Here is an 18,336-nt window from a genome sequence, read left to right on the forward strand (position 1 = left end):
TATAACCAAAATGGCCATTTTTACATTAGTAGGAGAGATCAAATTGAGCAGAACATTGCATACAATGTTGAAAAGGTGTTTAGAGCTATGATAAAATCAAGGCTTTTAATTGATTTTCGTTTTTTTACAAATTATGGACTCTTTAAATATTTTTGAAAAAATATGGCGTCAGAGGAGCTTTGTGTTCTGTATTTGAAAAAGAACTTAATTTTGCACTGAAAATGGTGTGATTTTTGTGTTTTATTTAAGTAATCCTTTTGTTATATAAAGATGTTTGAAAATAAATAAATAAAAAATCTCTCTCTCTCTCTCTCTCTCACACACACACACACACACACACACACACACACACACAGAGAGAGAGAGAAGACTGTTACACAGAACACATAATAATGATAATAACAAAACACATATGAGAAATAATAATAATAATAATAATAATAATAATAATAATAATAATGTAGTCAAAATAATATTTTAGTAAAAAAATAATAAAAACAATAGGCCCTGCATAGTCTCTAAGTATACTGGTGAGGGGCGGCCTCTGGTGGCGGGAGAATAAACTGCAGACTGTGGTTTCTATTTTAGGGCGATTGCGTCATATCCGCTGTTCGTCCTTCATCGAGCCGGTTCTGTAACTCGTGACTGTCAGAGATCATCATGGCGTGAGTTTATTTATCCTCATAAACTCACAAAACAACCGCAGACATGTGGAGGATTCAGGGTTTTGTGGGCAGAGGTGAGCGATTATGAAACATTCATCATCTGATACAATAATGCACTGATACATTGTTACAATGCATTAATAGCTACACCGATACATTGTTGCGATGTTTCACTGTATGCGATTGTGTGTCAGATATTATTAAGAGGAGCGTGAATTTAGTTGAGTATCTGCATAAAACACATATTTGAGTAAGTTTGAGGATAGTTTCGGTTTCAGCGCTTGAACAGATCAAATTTTAGGGTTGTTCACTTTTATAACATTTTCTTTATTGATCGATGAGGGAAACGTTAAAATAATAATAAAAAAAAAGAAAAAACAAACACACACACACACACACACACACACACACACACACACACACACACACACAAACAAATGAATACTATAAGGATAACTAAACATTACTACACTGTGACAAAAATACACACCACAGCTGTTATAGCCATGAGGACACAGGGGAACACAGATATTTCTTTTTAAAGCGATGAATGATTTAAAAAAAAAAGAAAGTTAAAAAAGTGTCTCTTTAAGCCTTGTTGGCAGAGGCTATTTACACTAACCCCGCCCACCAATTTGTGATTGGGCGAGGCGTAGATGGTAAAACGCATTGAGTAGTTGTTTTTGAGGCGCTCGACTTGGGTTCGAATCCGCCTTTTGCCGAACTTTTTCCTCCCTTTTTTAAATCTCATAACTATGGAAGCCCTTTTTCGCCACTGTTGACTGTTTTAAAAATGTTATATTTCACAATTCTGAGAAATAAAGTCGAAATTGGGATATAATCTCGTAATTGCGAGAATTTCATGATATAAACTTGCAATTGTGAGTTATTAAGTCAGAATTAAACACAGTAAGAATCAAGGGGATATAAACTTTTGAATGGGGTCATTTTTATAAATTCAACTATTATTTATTTTTATTACTATATTTAAACATCTTTTATGTGAAATATCTTATTCAGGTCTGTACTAAATAAAAAATAGCATGCATTTTGTATGATCCCTCTTGTTTTGGTAAAATAATTAACATTTAGCAGATTCTGAAAGTTTTTGGACTGTAAAACTGTAAATAGCAGAAAACCCTGCTATTTTAATGTAGTGTAAATATAGATATTTGCACTTGGTGTAAATAACATCTATTGCTATTCACACTTAGTGCAAATAGCCACTGCCAAAAAACACCAAAGATAAATAAATTAGCATCCACACCAACAAGGGCAACTATAAACACAACTATAACAAAAACTATGTTGGAATCCACACAAACTGAAAAAAAAAAAAAGTTCTGTTCAGTTTAAGCGCAGGCTTCAATTATATGGTTTGCTGCTTTAAATGCACATGCACGTGAGATTCTGATTAGCTGTCAATGTTTTTATCATTCATCAGCTGAAAAAAACAAACAAACCAGTGATATTATTATTAACATTTTAGAGTTATTGTTCTATGTATGAATGGTCCATTAAAGACAAAACTCTAGATCTCAAATCACTGCTGCAGATCTCCTGCATTAGACGATTCATAAACATCAAACCTCTGAAAACTCACATGGGTTTTGTTCTTGATCCGCAGTGTTGAGCCGGTGCCATGGGAACGCTCAGCTGCGGCTCTCACAGGGTCATCATGTGGAGGACGAGGTCATCAACTCCTCCATCCTGACCAGCGGACGACACGCATCTGACAACAGCAGGTACCGACTGATATGCGTGATCACTCACGTCATACGTGATCCTAAAACAGCTGAGATTAATTAAAAGAGTAGTTCACTTCCAGAACAAAAATGTACAGATAATGTACTCACCCCCATTTCAGGATTTCTCTCCATATAGTGGACTTCTATGGTGCCCCTGAGTTTGAACTTTCAAAATGCAGTTTAAATGCAGTTTCAAAGGACTCTAAATGATCCCAGTCAAGAAAAAAAAAGGTCTTATCTAGCAAAAGATTCGTTATTTTCTAAAAAAAAAAAAAAATGGACAATTTATGTACTTTTTAACCTCAAATGCTCATCTTGTCTAGCTCTACGTGAATTCTGTGTATTCCAGTTCAAGACAGTTAGGGTATGCCGAAAAACTCCCATCTCATTCCCTCCTCCAACTTCAAAATTGCCCTACATCGCGGCAGAAGTACTGACCCAGCGTTTACAAACTGAACATGCAAAGAATATCAGACGCCCTTTGCAAAAAAAGGTAAAACAGCAATGTAGAATACACAGAGTTCACGCAGAGCTAGACAAGGAGACGATTTGAGGTTAAAAGTTATGTAAATGGTTCATAATGGGTTTTATAGTTTCTGTCTCGTTGCGCCGAGAAAAGGTAATCGAGTAAGAAGCGTAATCTTTCCGTCACACGCTTGAGGTATTTAGCCAATCAAAATGCACCAGATAGCTGGCCAATCAGAGAACACCTTGGTTTTCCATCAACGATGAGTATTGCTAAAATCAAGGCGTTTTAGAAAAAGGCGGGGCAGAGAGGAGCAACAATAATGCACAGTATGTGGAAAATAATGTTTTTTGAACTTCAAACCACATAAACACATTGCATTACAACAAATACACAAAATAATGCTCTTTTTAGCAACATCATATGACCACTTTCACTGTCTCTCTGTCAGTTCTCACAGAGGAGAAGATGATCAGAAAAAGAAGCGAACATCTCAGTTCTGCTACACTGGTCTGCCGAGATACACCGCTCTCGATGCAGTGGGATGGGTAACTCACTACAGCACTTACTGTTTTTTGTTTGTATTTTGTCTCTAAGATGTGTTTTATGAACTGGTTTGTGTGTGTTTGTGCAGGGCGCCGCTGCGGTTCTCTTTATGCAGCTCTGTCGCAGGATTCACTCTCGACTGTCCTCGCATCCGGATCACAACTCTGGAGCGGCCCAGATCAGAGACGCCGGACTCGTACAGAAATGCTCCTACAGAGTCCTGATTGACATCTGTGAGTCCTGCTGTCAATCACACAACACTTCAGCCAATCAGAGATCAGTCAGGCCAACACAGGTGGTTCTCGTCTAGATTTATTAGTTTAATCGACATATTAAAAACAATTATATTTAGTAAAATTGACATGAAAATACATAATTTAAAGAAAAAAGTCCAGATTAAAATATAATAATAAAGTAAAAATAGAAATAAAAATGTATAAATAAATAAATAATAATAATAATAAAGTAGAACTAAAAATAAAAATTCTGTCAATCAGAGATTAGTCAGTAGTAATATATAATTGACAAGTCATTAGTAACATTTACATGCATATGCATAATTTAGCCTGTTAATTAAAAACACAGATCACAGTAAATACAGGGTTCCCAGTGGTTATGGAATTTCAGGAATATCATGGAATTTTTAAAGGTCTATTCCAGACATTAAAAGTCAGGGAGTTTTATATTTATTTTGTCCAAAATGTAATTTTTCTATACTGTTTTATTGTGTTGTTTCACATGTTTTGCCTATTGTTATGGTTCTTAAAATATCAAAATGCATTTAACTGGTAAAAGCAAAAAGAAAATAGTAGTATATATGTGTGTTTTGTTCTAAAAACATCTGTGAACAAGTAAATACCTGTTCATTGTAGGTCATGGAAATTTAGCTTATAAGTCAGTGAAAGTCAGGGAATTTGACATTTGGATTGGAGTGGAACCCTGTAAATAAAAAACAAAATTACTACTATCACTACTACTACTCACAAAGTACAAATGAAAATTAAAATAAAAATCAACCCATCAGATTCAGAGACCAGGCAATAAAAATGTATTATTGCCAAAGCATTACTAACATTTACATTTATGCGTAATTTAAAACCAAAAAAATCTAATCAAAATAAATAATAATAATAAAGTAGAAATAAGATTTATTTTTTATCAAATTTAACTATTTGCCAAATTAATAAATAATAACATTTGCTAATATTTGCTATCATTTATTATGTAAACATGGCTGTGTATTTCACTTGTGTCCCACTATCCATGAAAAATAGCATCTTCACATGTTTACATCATTCTGACTAAAAAGTGTTACTTTTTAATGTTTGTATGACTGCATTTTATTTTGATGTTGAATAGTTTGTGATGTCAAGTTAGTAATGCTAAAACATTTGCATGTGTGATGTTTATTACATTATATGAGTTGCTTTGGAATGATTTAAAAAAAACATAAATTTTATTTAAAAAAAAAAAGTAATTTTTTAAAAGAAAAGAAAATAATCTAGATTAAAATAAAGTAATAAATAATAACAATAATAAAATGAATAGCAGTTTATGTTCAACTCTTCTCACTAATGTGTTTCTAGTGTCCAGGCCGGATGTTTTATCCGGCGGTATGACGGTGAAATGCCTGCGTGGGGCGCTGCAGAGTCCAGAGCACAGCGACAGCGGCTCCAGTGACCCTAATCAGGGTAATAGTGATGGAGACGTGACCTCTGACCTGCAGATGGCGCACAGCTCTGATGACCAGCAGGAGGAGCCGGCGAGCAACGCGTCACACTGCGGTCAGAAAACAAAAACTAACACACATTCACAGCTGATCCAGATATTAGACATTTTTAATTCCATTTTATTTTGGACAAAACCAGTCTTAAGTAGTATGGGTATATTTGTAGCAATAGCTAAAAATACATTGTATGGGTCAAAATTATCATTTTTTTTAATGCCAAAAATCATTAGGATATTAACCCTGTAAAGCCTGACATATTAAATAAGTCAATTTTTTTAACCTTTTTAGACAAAGGTTTGCATGTGAGGTTTTTGTTGAGTATCATAATTGATATCAGACTTTCAAGGCTCATATAGTTTAATAAAGGAGCTCATGCTCTATGAGGAAAAAAAATGCATAATTTTAATCAAAGGCTCAAACTAAGCAATGATATGCTATTTGGTGCATAGTTGATACTTATATAGCCATAAAGTAAGATGAAATTCTGGTAGTTTGTAATGTAAATCAGTGATATCTTTATAGCAGTATAACAAACTGCTTAAATAAAATGCATATAAATATCAGTTGTCACTCTATATCTCCCAATAATATGTCTTAGTAAGATGATATTTAAATGCTTAGATTTATGATCAAGCTCAGCAGTTTTTATTGTGGGGGAAAAACTTTATTCAGTGCAATACAATGCTGATTCGGAGATGAACAAATCAATGTTCTGGACCATATTTGATGCATTTTAACAGAATTTTCTTTAAAAAATAATAAAAAAAAGATGTATGGACAATCGAGTGAACCTACGTTGTAAGTTGTTTCAGTCCAGTAAGTGTTCATCTTATTCTTACATTTACTTTATACAAATCTTTAAAGATTTGACTGCAAAAACGCACGTGTAAAACAGTTGAGACAGACCTTTTAGTTGCTAAAAAAGTATAAAATATCATTTAGATGACAGAAGGCATGTAGTAGATCATGTACAACAGGTTTCTCAAAGTTTTGATCATGTTGATAATTTAGAAGACTTGTACATATTAAATAGGATACAGTAGGCTTTATAGGGTTAAGATGTTGCATGAAGATATTTTGTAAATTTCCTACTGTAAATATATCAAAACTGAATTTTTGATTAGAAATCAATTCATTTGGACACCTTTAAAGGTGATTTTCTCAATATTTAGATTTTTCTTGCACCCTCAGATTGCAGATTTGCAAATATTGTCCTATTCTAACAAACCATACATCAGTGAAAAGCTTATTTATTTAGTATTCCTTGATTCTATTCGAGTATTCGATTTTAAAAAAATCCTTGATTGCATTTTTCCCGTGTCGAGTGATCGGCAAAATACCGGAAGTGGCGCATTCCACATATTAAACCCATTTAAAATTATAATAAAGCATAATGCTATTAAAAATTTGCAAATGCTACGATTCAATTAAATATATATATGCGATGCATGTTTAAAATATGCACGTTGATTATTAACATGCATGTAAGTTACTTACGTGCGTCTCAGATCGGCTCCGTTCACAGTAAATGTTGCTCAACAAGAACTGTTATCATTTCCATGTGTGGAGCATCTTAAACTCTATCTCTGCATGTGATTGTGAGTTTTGGTTCATAATAACGTTTATCTGGGAACCCAACGTGTGCCATTTCATCAGATTTGTAAGGTATATCATTTATAACCCTACGCAAACACATCTAGATGTATTGATGTATTCTTCTATACTAACTATTCATCGTGATTTGAAAAAAAAAAGTTTAAACCATCACCCTGAGTTTAGACGTTTTGATGTCCACATATTCACCAAATTACAGTGTCTGCAGCATTTCTGTCGTAAAGAAATGGCCAAATATTAAAGATTAAGTGGACATTTTAAGTAAATGTTTGTTGAGTCAATATTAAACAAGGATTAAACAAATATTAAAGTTTAAAAAAACAATCGTCAGGCCACTGGCGCCCTCTGCAGGCATTTGTTATAAAGCATAATGTACATTAGCTTTACTGTTTATAATACATTCAGTGTTGTTTTTGACAACCATCTTAGATTTAGTCTTAGTCTTAGTCTTTTGGACTAAAATGCTTCTTAGTTTTAGTCAAATTTTAGTCACTTCTAAATGTGATAGTTTTAGTCCAATTTTAGTCGACGAAAAGTCCAAAAGGTTTTAGTCTAGTTTTAGTCAAAAAAGGGAAAAAGGTAGTCTTTTAACAAATTAATGTAGGTCAGTAAGTATTTTGCTGTTGGGTAGTGTCACTTATAAGTTCTGAAAATAGCAGATCTATAGTTCAACACAATGTGAGCTTCCGGATCGACTATTTTCACCAATAATTACAATAATGAAGGAATGTTTTAGAACATAAAAGACAAACAAGGATGGAATGCTAAAACGGCTTGCCATACTAGTATAGCAAAGAGTATTTAATGCTAAAACGGCTTGCCATACTAGTATAGCAAAGAGTATTTAATGCTAAAACGGCTTGCCATACTAGTATAGCAAAGAGTATTTAATGCTAAAACGGCTTGCCATAGCGGCAGATACTTTTTAAGTTTTAATTGGCATGCACAATAAGCAGAAATGTCATGCATTTTAAACGTCTGACGGACCTCCCACTAACATTTTCGTCTATTCTCGTCTCGTCAACGAAAACTCACACACGTCTCGTCATGTTTTAGTCATCAACGAGCCATTTTTATCTCGTCATCGACTCGTTATCGTCATGAAAAAAGTGGCGTCAACGAAATGATTTCGTCATCGTCATCGTTGATGAAAACAACACTGAATACATTATGTATTTGAACAGTTTTGTTCAATAAAACCACATGACTACTTGCTTTTGATACTTTATTTGACCTAATTAGTACTGCCTCATTGCTCTTATATAAGTACTTAAGTCATTTTAAAGGCTATTGTTAACTTAGGTCTATTTTATTATTACAAAAAAATAATAATTATAATTATCCGATTACTCAATTAATCGTCAGAATAATTGACAAATTACTCGATTACCAAAATAATCGATAGTGACAGCTCTAATTCAGACTTCATGCTTCCTTTTGACTGGTTTTGTGGTCCAGGGTCACAAATGTGCATTTGACCGTTTTGTTGTTGTTCTTATTCTTTTCCACACATTCTGAACTGTACAACAGTGCTTTATATTTGCCTTCTTTTTGCATTGTATTAGACTATAATTGAAATAAATACAATAATGTGAACAGTAGAGATGCAAGATGCTAAATCTTGATTCTTGATTTTCTTACAGATGAAACTCTTTTTCCTGAAAACCCAAAACCAGAGGTAACATTTTAGACATGAAAACGCAATTTGTCCTTATATTTGAATCAAAACTGCGCTGAATTGATCTGAGTTAAAGATGCACCGATCAACCGGCCAGGAACTGGAATTAGCCATGAAACTTACTTTTTATCCGTCAAGATAATCCTCACAAAATAATATAACTTGCATTAATTTTGAAGCCTAAATACAAACGCCAGAACTAAAAAGCTAAACTTAGGCTATAAACGGACTACATCGGTGGCTCCCCTTCACAACTCCACCATCCTTCTAACAACCTTTTCCAAACTTATTTTTAGAAACATGTTCAGTATAAAGGATTTACTCTGTGGATGAACTTTAGTGCATGTTACATGCATCTTTTCATATAAAACTGGAATAAATTCTAAACTAGAGCCAAAATAAAACTGAAATAAAACAATAATAATAAACAGTACGGAGTGAATAAATTAAATAATCATTACTAAAACACAAATGAAAGCACCTATTTCTGTACATTTCAAAATAAGGTCTGTTAAAAGTCAATCAATCCTTGATTAATATGGATATTTTATTTAAAAACGAGTCTCCACGTAGTATCCAATAAAAATCTAGTGTATGAAATTATTAAAGAACAGCAGAGTGAGCACGTTTTTGATTATGGTAAGATTACATTTATTTTAGTGAATAAAGTACCACTTTTGGGTTTTGGGACGATGGAACCGGAAGTGTTCCCCCCACTTTATTTGCATGTTTTAAACATATTTAAAACATTAATCTTATAAATTATTTATGCAATTTTAAATTTTGCAGTGTAAATGCATTTTTAGAGAATATCTGTAACTTGTAATGATTAATACATTTTTATTATGTAAATACTTTTTGCATTGAAAAAAAAAAAGATTTTGTTTGTACAGTGCCTTGCGAAATTATTCATACCCCTTCATTTTTTTCACATTTTGTTATGTTGCTGCCTTATGTTAAACTACTTTAAATTACTTTTTGCCCACATCAATCTACACTCCCTACTCCATAATGGCAAAGCAAAAAATAGGTTTTTAACATTTGTGCAAATTTAAGAAAAATAAAAAACTGAAAAGATCCCGTTGCATAAGTATTCATACCCTTTTCTGGGACACTCGAGATTTAGCTCAGGAGCATTCATATTGACATTTTCTCAACTCCTAGTTGTTCCAATCGTCTTGCATTATGGATAATGCTTCTGTGAACCTTCAATGCAACTCTTCCCTAGATCATTGCCTTAATGCAAGCTCTACAGGCAGTTATCTTGACCTCAGGACTTGGTTTTTGCTCTGATATGCATTTTCAGCTGTTAGACCTTTTCTGAGAGGTGTGTGTCTTTCTAAATCAGACTCATTCAAATGAATTTGCCACAGTTTAACTCCACTCCAAGTGTAGGAACATCTAGAAGCAATATGAATGCTCCTGAGATACATTTCCAGTGTCCCAGAAAAGGGCATGAATACTTACGCAAATCTTTTCAGTTTTTTATTTTTCTTAAATTTGCACAAATGTTAAAAACCTATTTTTTGCTTTGCCATTATAGAGTAGGGAGTGTAGAATGATGTGGGAAAAAAGTAATTTAAAGTAGTTCAACATAAGGCAGCAACAGAACAAAATGTAAAAAAATGGCACTGTATATGCTTTCAGTTTTAGAAAATCAGAATCTGCAAAAATCGGCATGGGCAGGACTCTTACTAAAAAAAATCTGAATCGGCCAATAAAATTGCATTTGAATAACCACTCTATTGTCTGCTTTAAAGCTGTTTAACAGCTGTAATTGAATTAGTTTAGTACATTTTGCAACCTTAACACAGTTATTTCCCTGCTTTTTTCTGTTAAAGGAACACTCCACTTTTTTCGGAAATAGGCTCATTCTCCAACTCCCCCCGAGTTAATAAGTTTAGTTTTACCTTTTTGAAATCGATTCAGCCGTTCTCCGGTTCTGGCGATATCACTTTTAGCATAGCTTAGCATAGATCATTGAATCCTATGAGACCAATAGCATCGCATTCAAAAATGAAACGAGTTTCGATATTTGTCCTATTTAAAACTTGACTCTTCTGCAGTTATATCATGTACTGGAGGACCGGCGGAAAATGTAAAGATGCAATTTTCTACGATGATAGGATTAGGAACTACACTCCCATTCCGGCGTAATAGTCAAGGAAGTTTGCTGCCGTAATATGGACGTAATATCCTGCTTCGGCCATGTTACGGCAGCAAATAACCTTATCAGCCTAGAAAACCGCATCTTTGCATTTTCAGCCGGTCTTAGTACACGATATAACTGCAGAAGAGTCAAGTTTTAAACAGGACAAATATCGAAACTTTTTTTTTGGAACGTGATGCTATCGGTCTCATAGGATTCAATGATCTATGCTAAGCTATGCTAAAAGTGATATCGCCAGAACAGGAGAACGGCTGAATGGATTTCAAAATGGTAAAACTCAACTTATTACCTCAGGAGTTGGAGAATGAGCCTATTTCCAAAAAAAGGTGAGTGTTCCTTTAAGCAGTTTGGAACCAATCTGTAATGTCTAAAGTGCTATAGAAATAAAAGTGCATTGATCTAACTCCTATGTTTGCTTTAGGAGAATCTCACACCTGATGCAGCAGCACAGAATTTGCGACGCGTGGCGGACGGCAGCGTTCCCGTAATCCTCAACATCATCGGTAATGATGAGCTCACACAGAGCTGTCACTGACTAAATTAAACCAGCGTCTGAATGTTTTTTGTGTTTCAGGTCTGGAGAGCGCGAGAGCGGGCGAATATGAGACGGCCTTCTCCTGTTTTCTGGCCTCAGCGCAGCACAACTACAGCAAAGCTCAGTTTAATGTGGGAGTTTGCTACGAGAAAGGACGAGGAGTGCAGCCAGACCTCAGCAAGGTGGTGGGATTTTCCCATATTTATATGGATTTACACATTTTGCATATTTGCATATTTTCAAGTTTAAAAATATTTGCATGTTTGATGTTAATTGCATAATTTAAGTTGCTTTGGAAAATTAGTTGCAACACATTTCAGATGATTAAAAAGTAACTTACACACTGGGAAATGCGTTACACCATTTAAAAGCGCAAAAAGTCTAGCATGAGATAAACTACTTAAAATAATCAAATAAAAGTAGAAATAAAAAGCTTTTTATGGGTATTTTGCATACAAATGTGTGTATTCTACAAACTGAGAAGTCAGAAAAAATTGCTTAATTTTTAAATTAACATTAAATATTACATTCATAACATGTGCACAATTTGAGAATCATTTATAAGTTTGTCAATAAAAAGTGCCAAAATAAAAGCTTTTAACATTTCAAAGTTAAAGAAATTTATACAAACATAATAACACAATAAAATTTTTTGTAAATGTTACGTCAAATAAATAAAAGTAACAAATTAACATTTAATGTATTATTATTTTAATTCTTAATACTTTTTATTATTTTAATTGTTTAATACTTTTTTTCTTTTACTGTACAATAGTATTTAAATGTTTCTTTATAATTCGGTATACATTTTTTAAATTTAAATAATAATATTTAATATTTATTAAATACTTTTAAAATGTAATAGTATAGTAGTATTATTAGTAATATTTCTTTATTGACCTGTTTAATTTTTAAATATTTAATAATAATAATTATTATTATTATTATTTATTTATAATTATTATTTATTACATTTTTACACATTTTTACAGTACTTGAGTATTATTGCATTAATAATATTTATAATATTTAATATTAATAAAAATAATAATATTTAATTTAAATGATAATAAAATGATTAGTAGCATTTACACATACTGTATTTTCTAAAAAAAAAAAAAAAAAGCATCTCAGTTTAGGCTGCAGCATCATCTAAATTGCATTGTTGAGAAAAAAAAAATACAAGAAAAGTTCCTGCGTGTATTGGTTTAAATTATATCATTTAAATAATAATAATAATAAAAACTTCATAAATACTAATAGTTATTTCTGTGACTGTCTCTCAGGCGGTGCATTACTACAGATGCGCCGCAGCCGCTGGTCATCGCCAGGCTCAGTATCGCTGTGCTAAACTCCTCCTGAACAGCAGAGGGCAGCAGAGATCAGAAACAGACGAAGCAGTGGCGCTCAAGTTCCTGCAGGCGGCAGCAGACGCCGGACTCACTGAGGTATCACATGAAAAAAAAAAAAAATATTTACATGCAAATGTAAACAAAAAAACTTGTAATTAGAAAGCGATTCTGCCCCTTGTCAGTGGAAATTAATATTAGCTGGTTCAGTCCCAACACCTACAGCACCGGGAGGATGAAGCAAGACAATGATCCCAAACACAGCCAAAGGGAAACTTTGTTGGTTTCTGAAAAAGACAATAAAGCTGCTAGAATGGCCCAGCCAATCACCGGACTTGAATCCAATGAAAAATAAGAACTAAAGATCAGAGTTCATAGAGGAGTCCCACAAATCCTTCAAGATTTGAAGGCCAAAAATCACACCTGAGCAATATATGCGGCTAGTTTCTCCATGCAGGAGGCGTCTTCTACAAAGTATTAAATAAATTGTATGTATGGATTGCTTGGGTTGTTATGAACATCTGGTGAAAATTTCATGTCAACAGCATCATTAGAAATATATTTACCTGGAAAAACAACTATTTTTATATAGATTAATCTATGGACTAATTTATCAATTAGTCAATTATTCTAAACGACTAGTTCTCCACAAAAACAACAATTTTACGAAAGAACATTTTATTTTGATGCTTTTGATTATTAAAATGTAATCGAACCATTAAAATGGAATCCAGAAAAGTGATGAAAAAAAATTGGTAAAAATAAAACTGTAAAACTCAATTAATAAGACAGAGTTTCTGATTAAAAAAATAATAATAATTTAACCATTAAAACATAGAAAAAGTATAGAAAAAATTTTAATGGAAAAAAATGAATTTTAAAATAAAATGGATTTCATAGGGCACTATAATTATTTTTAATTATTTAATTATTTTTTGTGTGATAAAAATAGATGTAAGTGAACAATAGCCTTAAAAATGACTTAAAATACATATATAATAGCAATGAGTTAATGATAAATAGTTCAAAAGCAAGAAATCATATGGTTTTATTTGCACAGAACTGTTGAAATGCATCATGTATTATAAACAATAGAGCTAATGTGCATTACGCATTACAACAAAGGCCTGCAGAGGGCGCCAGCGGCCTGACGATTGTTTTTACACTTCACTGAGCAATCTAATCTGTGTTTAATAGCCACTAAACAACATTTAAGTCAAATGTCCACATAATCTTTAATATATGGCCATATCTATAACTTCAGAAATGTTAGCCACTGTAATTTAATGAATATGTGGACATCAAAACGTGTGAGGGTTTAAACTTTTATTTTGAAATCGCGATAAACACTTAGCATAATGAGAAAGATATTGATATATTCTCCTGTGTTTGCATTGGTTTATAAATGATTTACCTTTCAAATCAGATGAAATGGCGCACGTTGTGTTCCCAGATGAACGTAACAATAAACCCAAACTCACAACAACATGCAGAGATGGAGTTTGAGATGCTCTACCAATGATAAATGTTAATGATAACAGTTCTTGTGAAACAGCATACTGTAAACGGAGCCGCTGAGATGCACATATGTGTCTTAAGTCGCTGGGGTATATTTGTAGCAATAGCCAAAAATACATTGCATGGGTCAAAATTATTGATTTATGTCAAAAATCATTAGGAAATTAAGTAAAGATCATGTTCCATGAAGATTTTTTTGTAAAATTCCTACTGTAAACCTATCCAAATGTAATTTTTGATTAGTAATATGCATTGCTAAGAACTTAATTTGGACAACTTTAAAGGTGATTTTCTCAGTATTTAGATTTTTTGCAGCTTTAGATTTCAGATTTTCAAATAGTTGTATCTCGGCCAAATATTGTCCTATCATAAACCATACATCAATAGACAGATTATTTATTGTGCTTTCATATGATGCATACATCTCAGTTTTGTAAAATTTAACCTTATGACTGGTTTTGTGGTCCAGTGTCACATATGTAACCTACACGCATGTAAATAACTGATGCACATATATTAAATCTGCATCTCATGTATGTATTTAACTGAATTGTAGCGTTTGTGAATTCACAGTAAATAAAGCTTTTTATGGATTCTCATTCGTGAAATGCGCCACTTTCGGTATTTTGCTGGTTATTCGACGCGGGCAAAATGAAATCGAGGGTTTTTAAAAACTGAATAGTCGATTGGAATTGATGAATAAGCCCTAATAAAATGTAAATATAAGAAAAAATGATAAATGTAAATAAATCTCCTATGAACGCATCTGTCTGTGTATTCAGGCTCAGGTGTATCTGGGTGTGGTTTTGTCTCAGCGTTCAGACTGTGATGAGGAGAAGTGTGTTCATTATTTCAGGATGGCGGCTGAGAGCGGGGTAACGCACCTCTACTCTTCAAATACTCAAACTCTATACATGTTTCAGATGGCAGTGATGTGAGATCTGACGGTGTTGTGTTGATGTGCAGGATGCAGCGGCTCTAGTGTGTCTGGCTCAGTGTTATGAGACGGGTTTCGGCGTGTCTCCGTGTGACCAAACCGCTGTCAGTCTGTATCATCAGGCGGCGGCCAAAGGAAACCAGCAGGCCAGAGACAAACTGAGAGACAGACACAGTCGAGACGGTCAGACTCACACACAAACACTCTATTCATATCATCACTGTCCAGTGAAAAACACATTTTCCACTTTTGGCGATTTTGACTGGTGTAATGCATAACTTTGATACAGTACTTTAAAAAATATTGATATTTTACATCATTTTTGATACCATTAATTTACTCTTTAAGACAAAAACATATTAATTTAAACATTTAACCCAGATAAATGTGCGCTGTTAGACGCATATCCAATCATTTGTGCGGAGAGGGGAAGCTAAAGTGCATTTTTCTAGCTTTAATAACAGTAGAAACCTAAAATACGCCATCATTTTTTTCTCATGAAGGTAAGAATAATACATCATTCCGAACTGCAAAAGGTCTAATTTTATTTGTGTGCACTCACAATATCAACCAAACGTTGTGCTTTTGTAAAATAGCTAAAGAAAACAAACAGGCACTTTCTGCCGTCTCTGTCTCGAGGAGGAGCGCTTCACAAAAATGATCCGAAACTCTGCGGATATTTGCCTCACGGAAAGGATAAATATATCTATTGAATGCTTTAAATTACTACTTTAAAACAAAAGGTAATTTAATCATGTTATATTGCGTAAAGGTAATGTGAAAATTCCACCTACTCCGCCCTGTCATCTATTCAACCAATAAACATAAGTTTTGGTCTTTTAAACCACCAATTAGCATGTTTCTTTGGAAATTAAAACAAATAGGCCTGTTTTTCATGGAAAAGCACCTATATCGTAATAAATGGCTATAACTTGCTTGAGGAATGTTATTTGTAGACAACATTTTATTTAGAAATGTAAAACACCTAAACAACTTTCTTCAGGAGTTTTTGTTTGAGTACACAGTAAAAAAAAAAAAAAAAACACCCAGTTGTTGCTTGCGTTTTTCTTAAAATTTCTTAGAATTTCCTCTTGTTTTCTCGAAAAATGTGACTTTAAATTAGCTAGATAGAAACTTAAAGTTATCCTGTTTATAATATATATAAATTATATATTATAATATATGGCACTTGATGATGACTGCTATAATATTTCGGAAAAACCAAGTAAATTGTGCATCAGGTTCCCCAAAAAAGTTCTAAGTATTTAAGGGTTGAAGGGTATATTTTGCAATATTGCAGTATTTTTTTGTACTTTCTTTATTTGCATGTAAGACATTAAGATTATAGTTCACTAAAACTGAACTAAACTGACATTTCCTAACTGTAAAAAAAGTTAATATTTCATAACAAATATATTCATTATTTTACTTCACACAGTAGTAAATAAATGATGATAATTATTACTTAATTTCTTTTGCAAGAATTTGAGCTCTTATAAAGCCCTCACGCTTTTATTTTTTTCTGAAAACTGGGAGATCTTTAAGTTTAAAGGTTTGCAAACTTTATTACAAATCTAGACGTCAATACTGTGCAAAAATTATTTCCGACATTTATTTCCAACATTGATAATTCTAATAATAAATCAGGATATTAGAATGATTTCAGAAACTTATGACAGTTAAGACTGGAGTAACAGCTGATAAAAATCAGCTTTGCATCACAGGAATAAATTATATATTATAACTCCATAATTTTATATAATAACATTTTGCAATATTACAGTTTTCTGCATTTTTGATCAGATAAATGCAGCCTTGATGAGCAGAAGAGACTCCTTTAAAAAAACTTTTCTATTATCATAGGTGACTTTTTACATGTTTATTTATTTTTTAATCTGAATTTGATTTTAAATAAATCTCTGTGTCTCTCTAGTGCTGCGCTCGATCCGATCGGCTCCTTGCTTCTCTGTGATTGGTCAGCTGAATCTCAACTCAATGTTTCCTCAAGAAAGTGGAGATGAGAAGCCCCGCCCACAGCGGCGATCTGACTGCCAATCACAGCCGCTTCCTCATTCCTGGAGCACAGGAAGTCTGACTATGTTGCCCTCCATCACGCTTCAGATGCTCAATGCTGAACGCAGCCGCAAAGTTTGGACGCTCGGGGTGCGATAATGCGTTGAATTCATCTCTCATTTTATATCCCCTTCTTTAAAGCAGCTTATTTGCCAGATATAAACATACGCACAAGCATATAGCCATTAGAAACGCACACAGAAACAGCCGCATCTGACCGATGAATGTTCTTAGCCAATCAGAGCAGAGCCGGAGAGTTCGGAGCTCAGTGATTGGATGGTTGTGGTGTCATAGATTATCCACAAGCTTTCGTTTCAGCTACTTTAAATGTATTTTGCCAGTGGGACGTGTTTAGTTTTTTGTATACATGTGTTTGGTTGTGGAGAGAACGTCTGAATACAGTGGAATGAGTGTTCTTATAAAGCGTGTAGAAAGTGATGTGCCAGAGTAAGCTTATCTTTATATATATTTTTTGTATAATGACTTGTGGAGGTCACATAGAATCATTTTCTTGTTTTCTGTGTTATTCAGACATATTGTTTACATGGTTATATTAAAACATTAAGCTCTCACATTCATTCAGAAGCAGAAGAATTATCGGTTATCAAAAATGAACAACAAAACCATTTGACCACTAAATTAATTGCATGTGCCAAAGGTTGAATTAACATGTGCCTTAATCAGATTGTCTAAATGTCGATGAAATACAAGAAAAACTACTATTTTATTATGAGTCTCAATATCAGAGCCAACTTTGTGTTGTCTTTTATGTTTAGCATTATGAGGTAAAATGAGTGTCATTTCACCTTAAAGCACTTTCTAAACTACAATAAAGACTTTTGTGTTTTTAACTTTGTGTTTGATTGATGCACCCTAACAAAAAAGGTAAAAAAACAACGAGTAGTATGATTTTGCCAACTATGCTGGCACACACAAGGAATTTGTTTTGGTGACAGACGCTTCCAATATAAAAATAAAAGAGTTTGTATGAATTTCCATTATTCTAGCTAGGAAAACATCGCAGGGGTAAAAATTCTGAAGGATTTTTTTTATATTTTTATATGAATCTCTTGTTTGAGGTTTGTCAATGATTATATCATGACCAGATATAATGAAAATCAGTGGTGTAATGTAACAAAGTAATAATACTTTGTTACAGTATTTTTTGGGAGTATCTGTACTTTACTTATGAGTTTTTATTTTTCAGCCTACTTTTTCTATTTCTCCACTACATTTTCTAATTAAAATGTATACTTTTACACCGATACATTTCCCCGAAGCATATTTGTTACTTACTACAAAGTAGTC

The 18,336-nt window shown here is 33.2% G+C and overlaps 1 protein-coding gene across 1 annotated transcript; it reads left to right on the forward strand.

Annotated features, from left to right (window-relative positions):
• The first annotated feature begins 608 nt into the window (after positions 1 to 608).
• dele1 (DAP3 binding cell death enhancer 1) lies at positions 609 to 17,633 on the forward strand. The gene is made up of 12 exons (XM_073820794.1): positions 609 to 739; positions 2,293 to 2,410; positions 3,331 to 3,427; positions 3,514 to 3,658; positions 5,012 to 5,209; positions 8,412 to 8,446; positions 11,038 to 11,119; positions 11,191 to 11,333; positions 12,438 to 12,599; positions 14,801 to 14,893; positions 14,985 to 15,138; positions 16,889 to 17,633. Exons 1-12 carry the CDS (start codon positions 709 to 711, stop codon positions 17,125 to 17,127), a joined length of 1,497 nt encoding a protein of 498 aa, XP_073676895.1. The 5' UTR covers positions 609 to 708; the 3' UTR covers positions 17,128 to 17,633.
• The last annotated feature ends 703 nt before the right edge of the window (positions 17,634 to 18,336 follow it).

Source organism: Garra rufa, chromosome 16 (genome assembly GCF_049309525.1).
Source record: "Garra rufa chromosome 16, GarRuf1.0, whole genome shotgun sequence".
Lineage (NCBI taxonomy): Eukaryota > Metazoa > Chordata > Actinopteri > Cypriniformes > Cyprinidae > Garra > Garra rufa.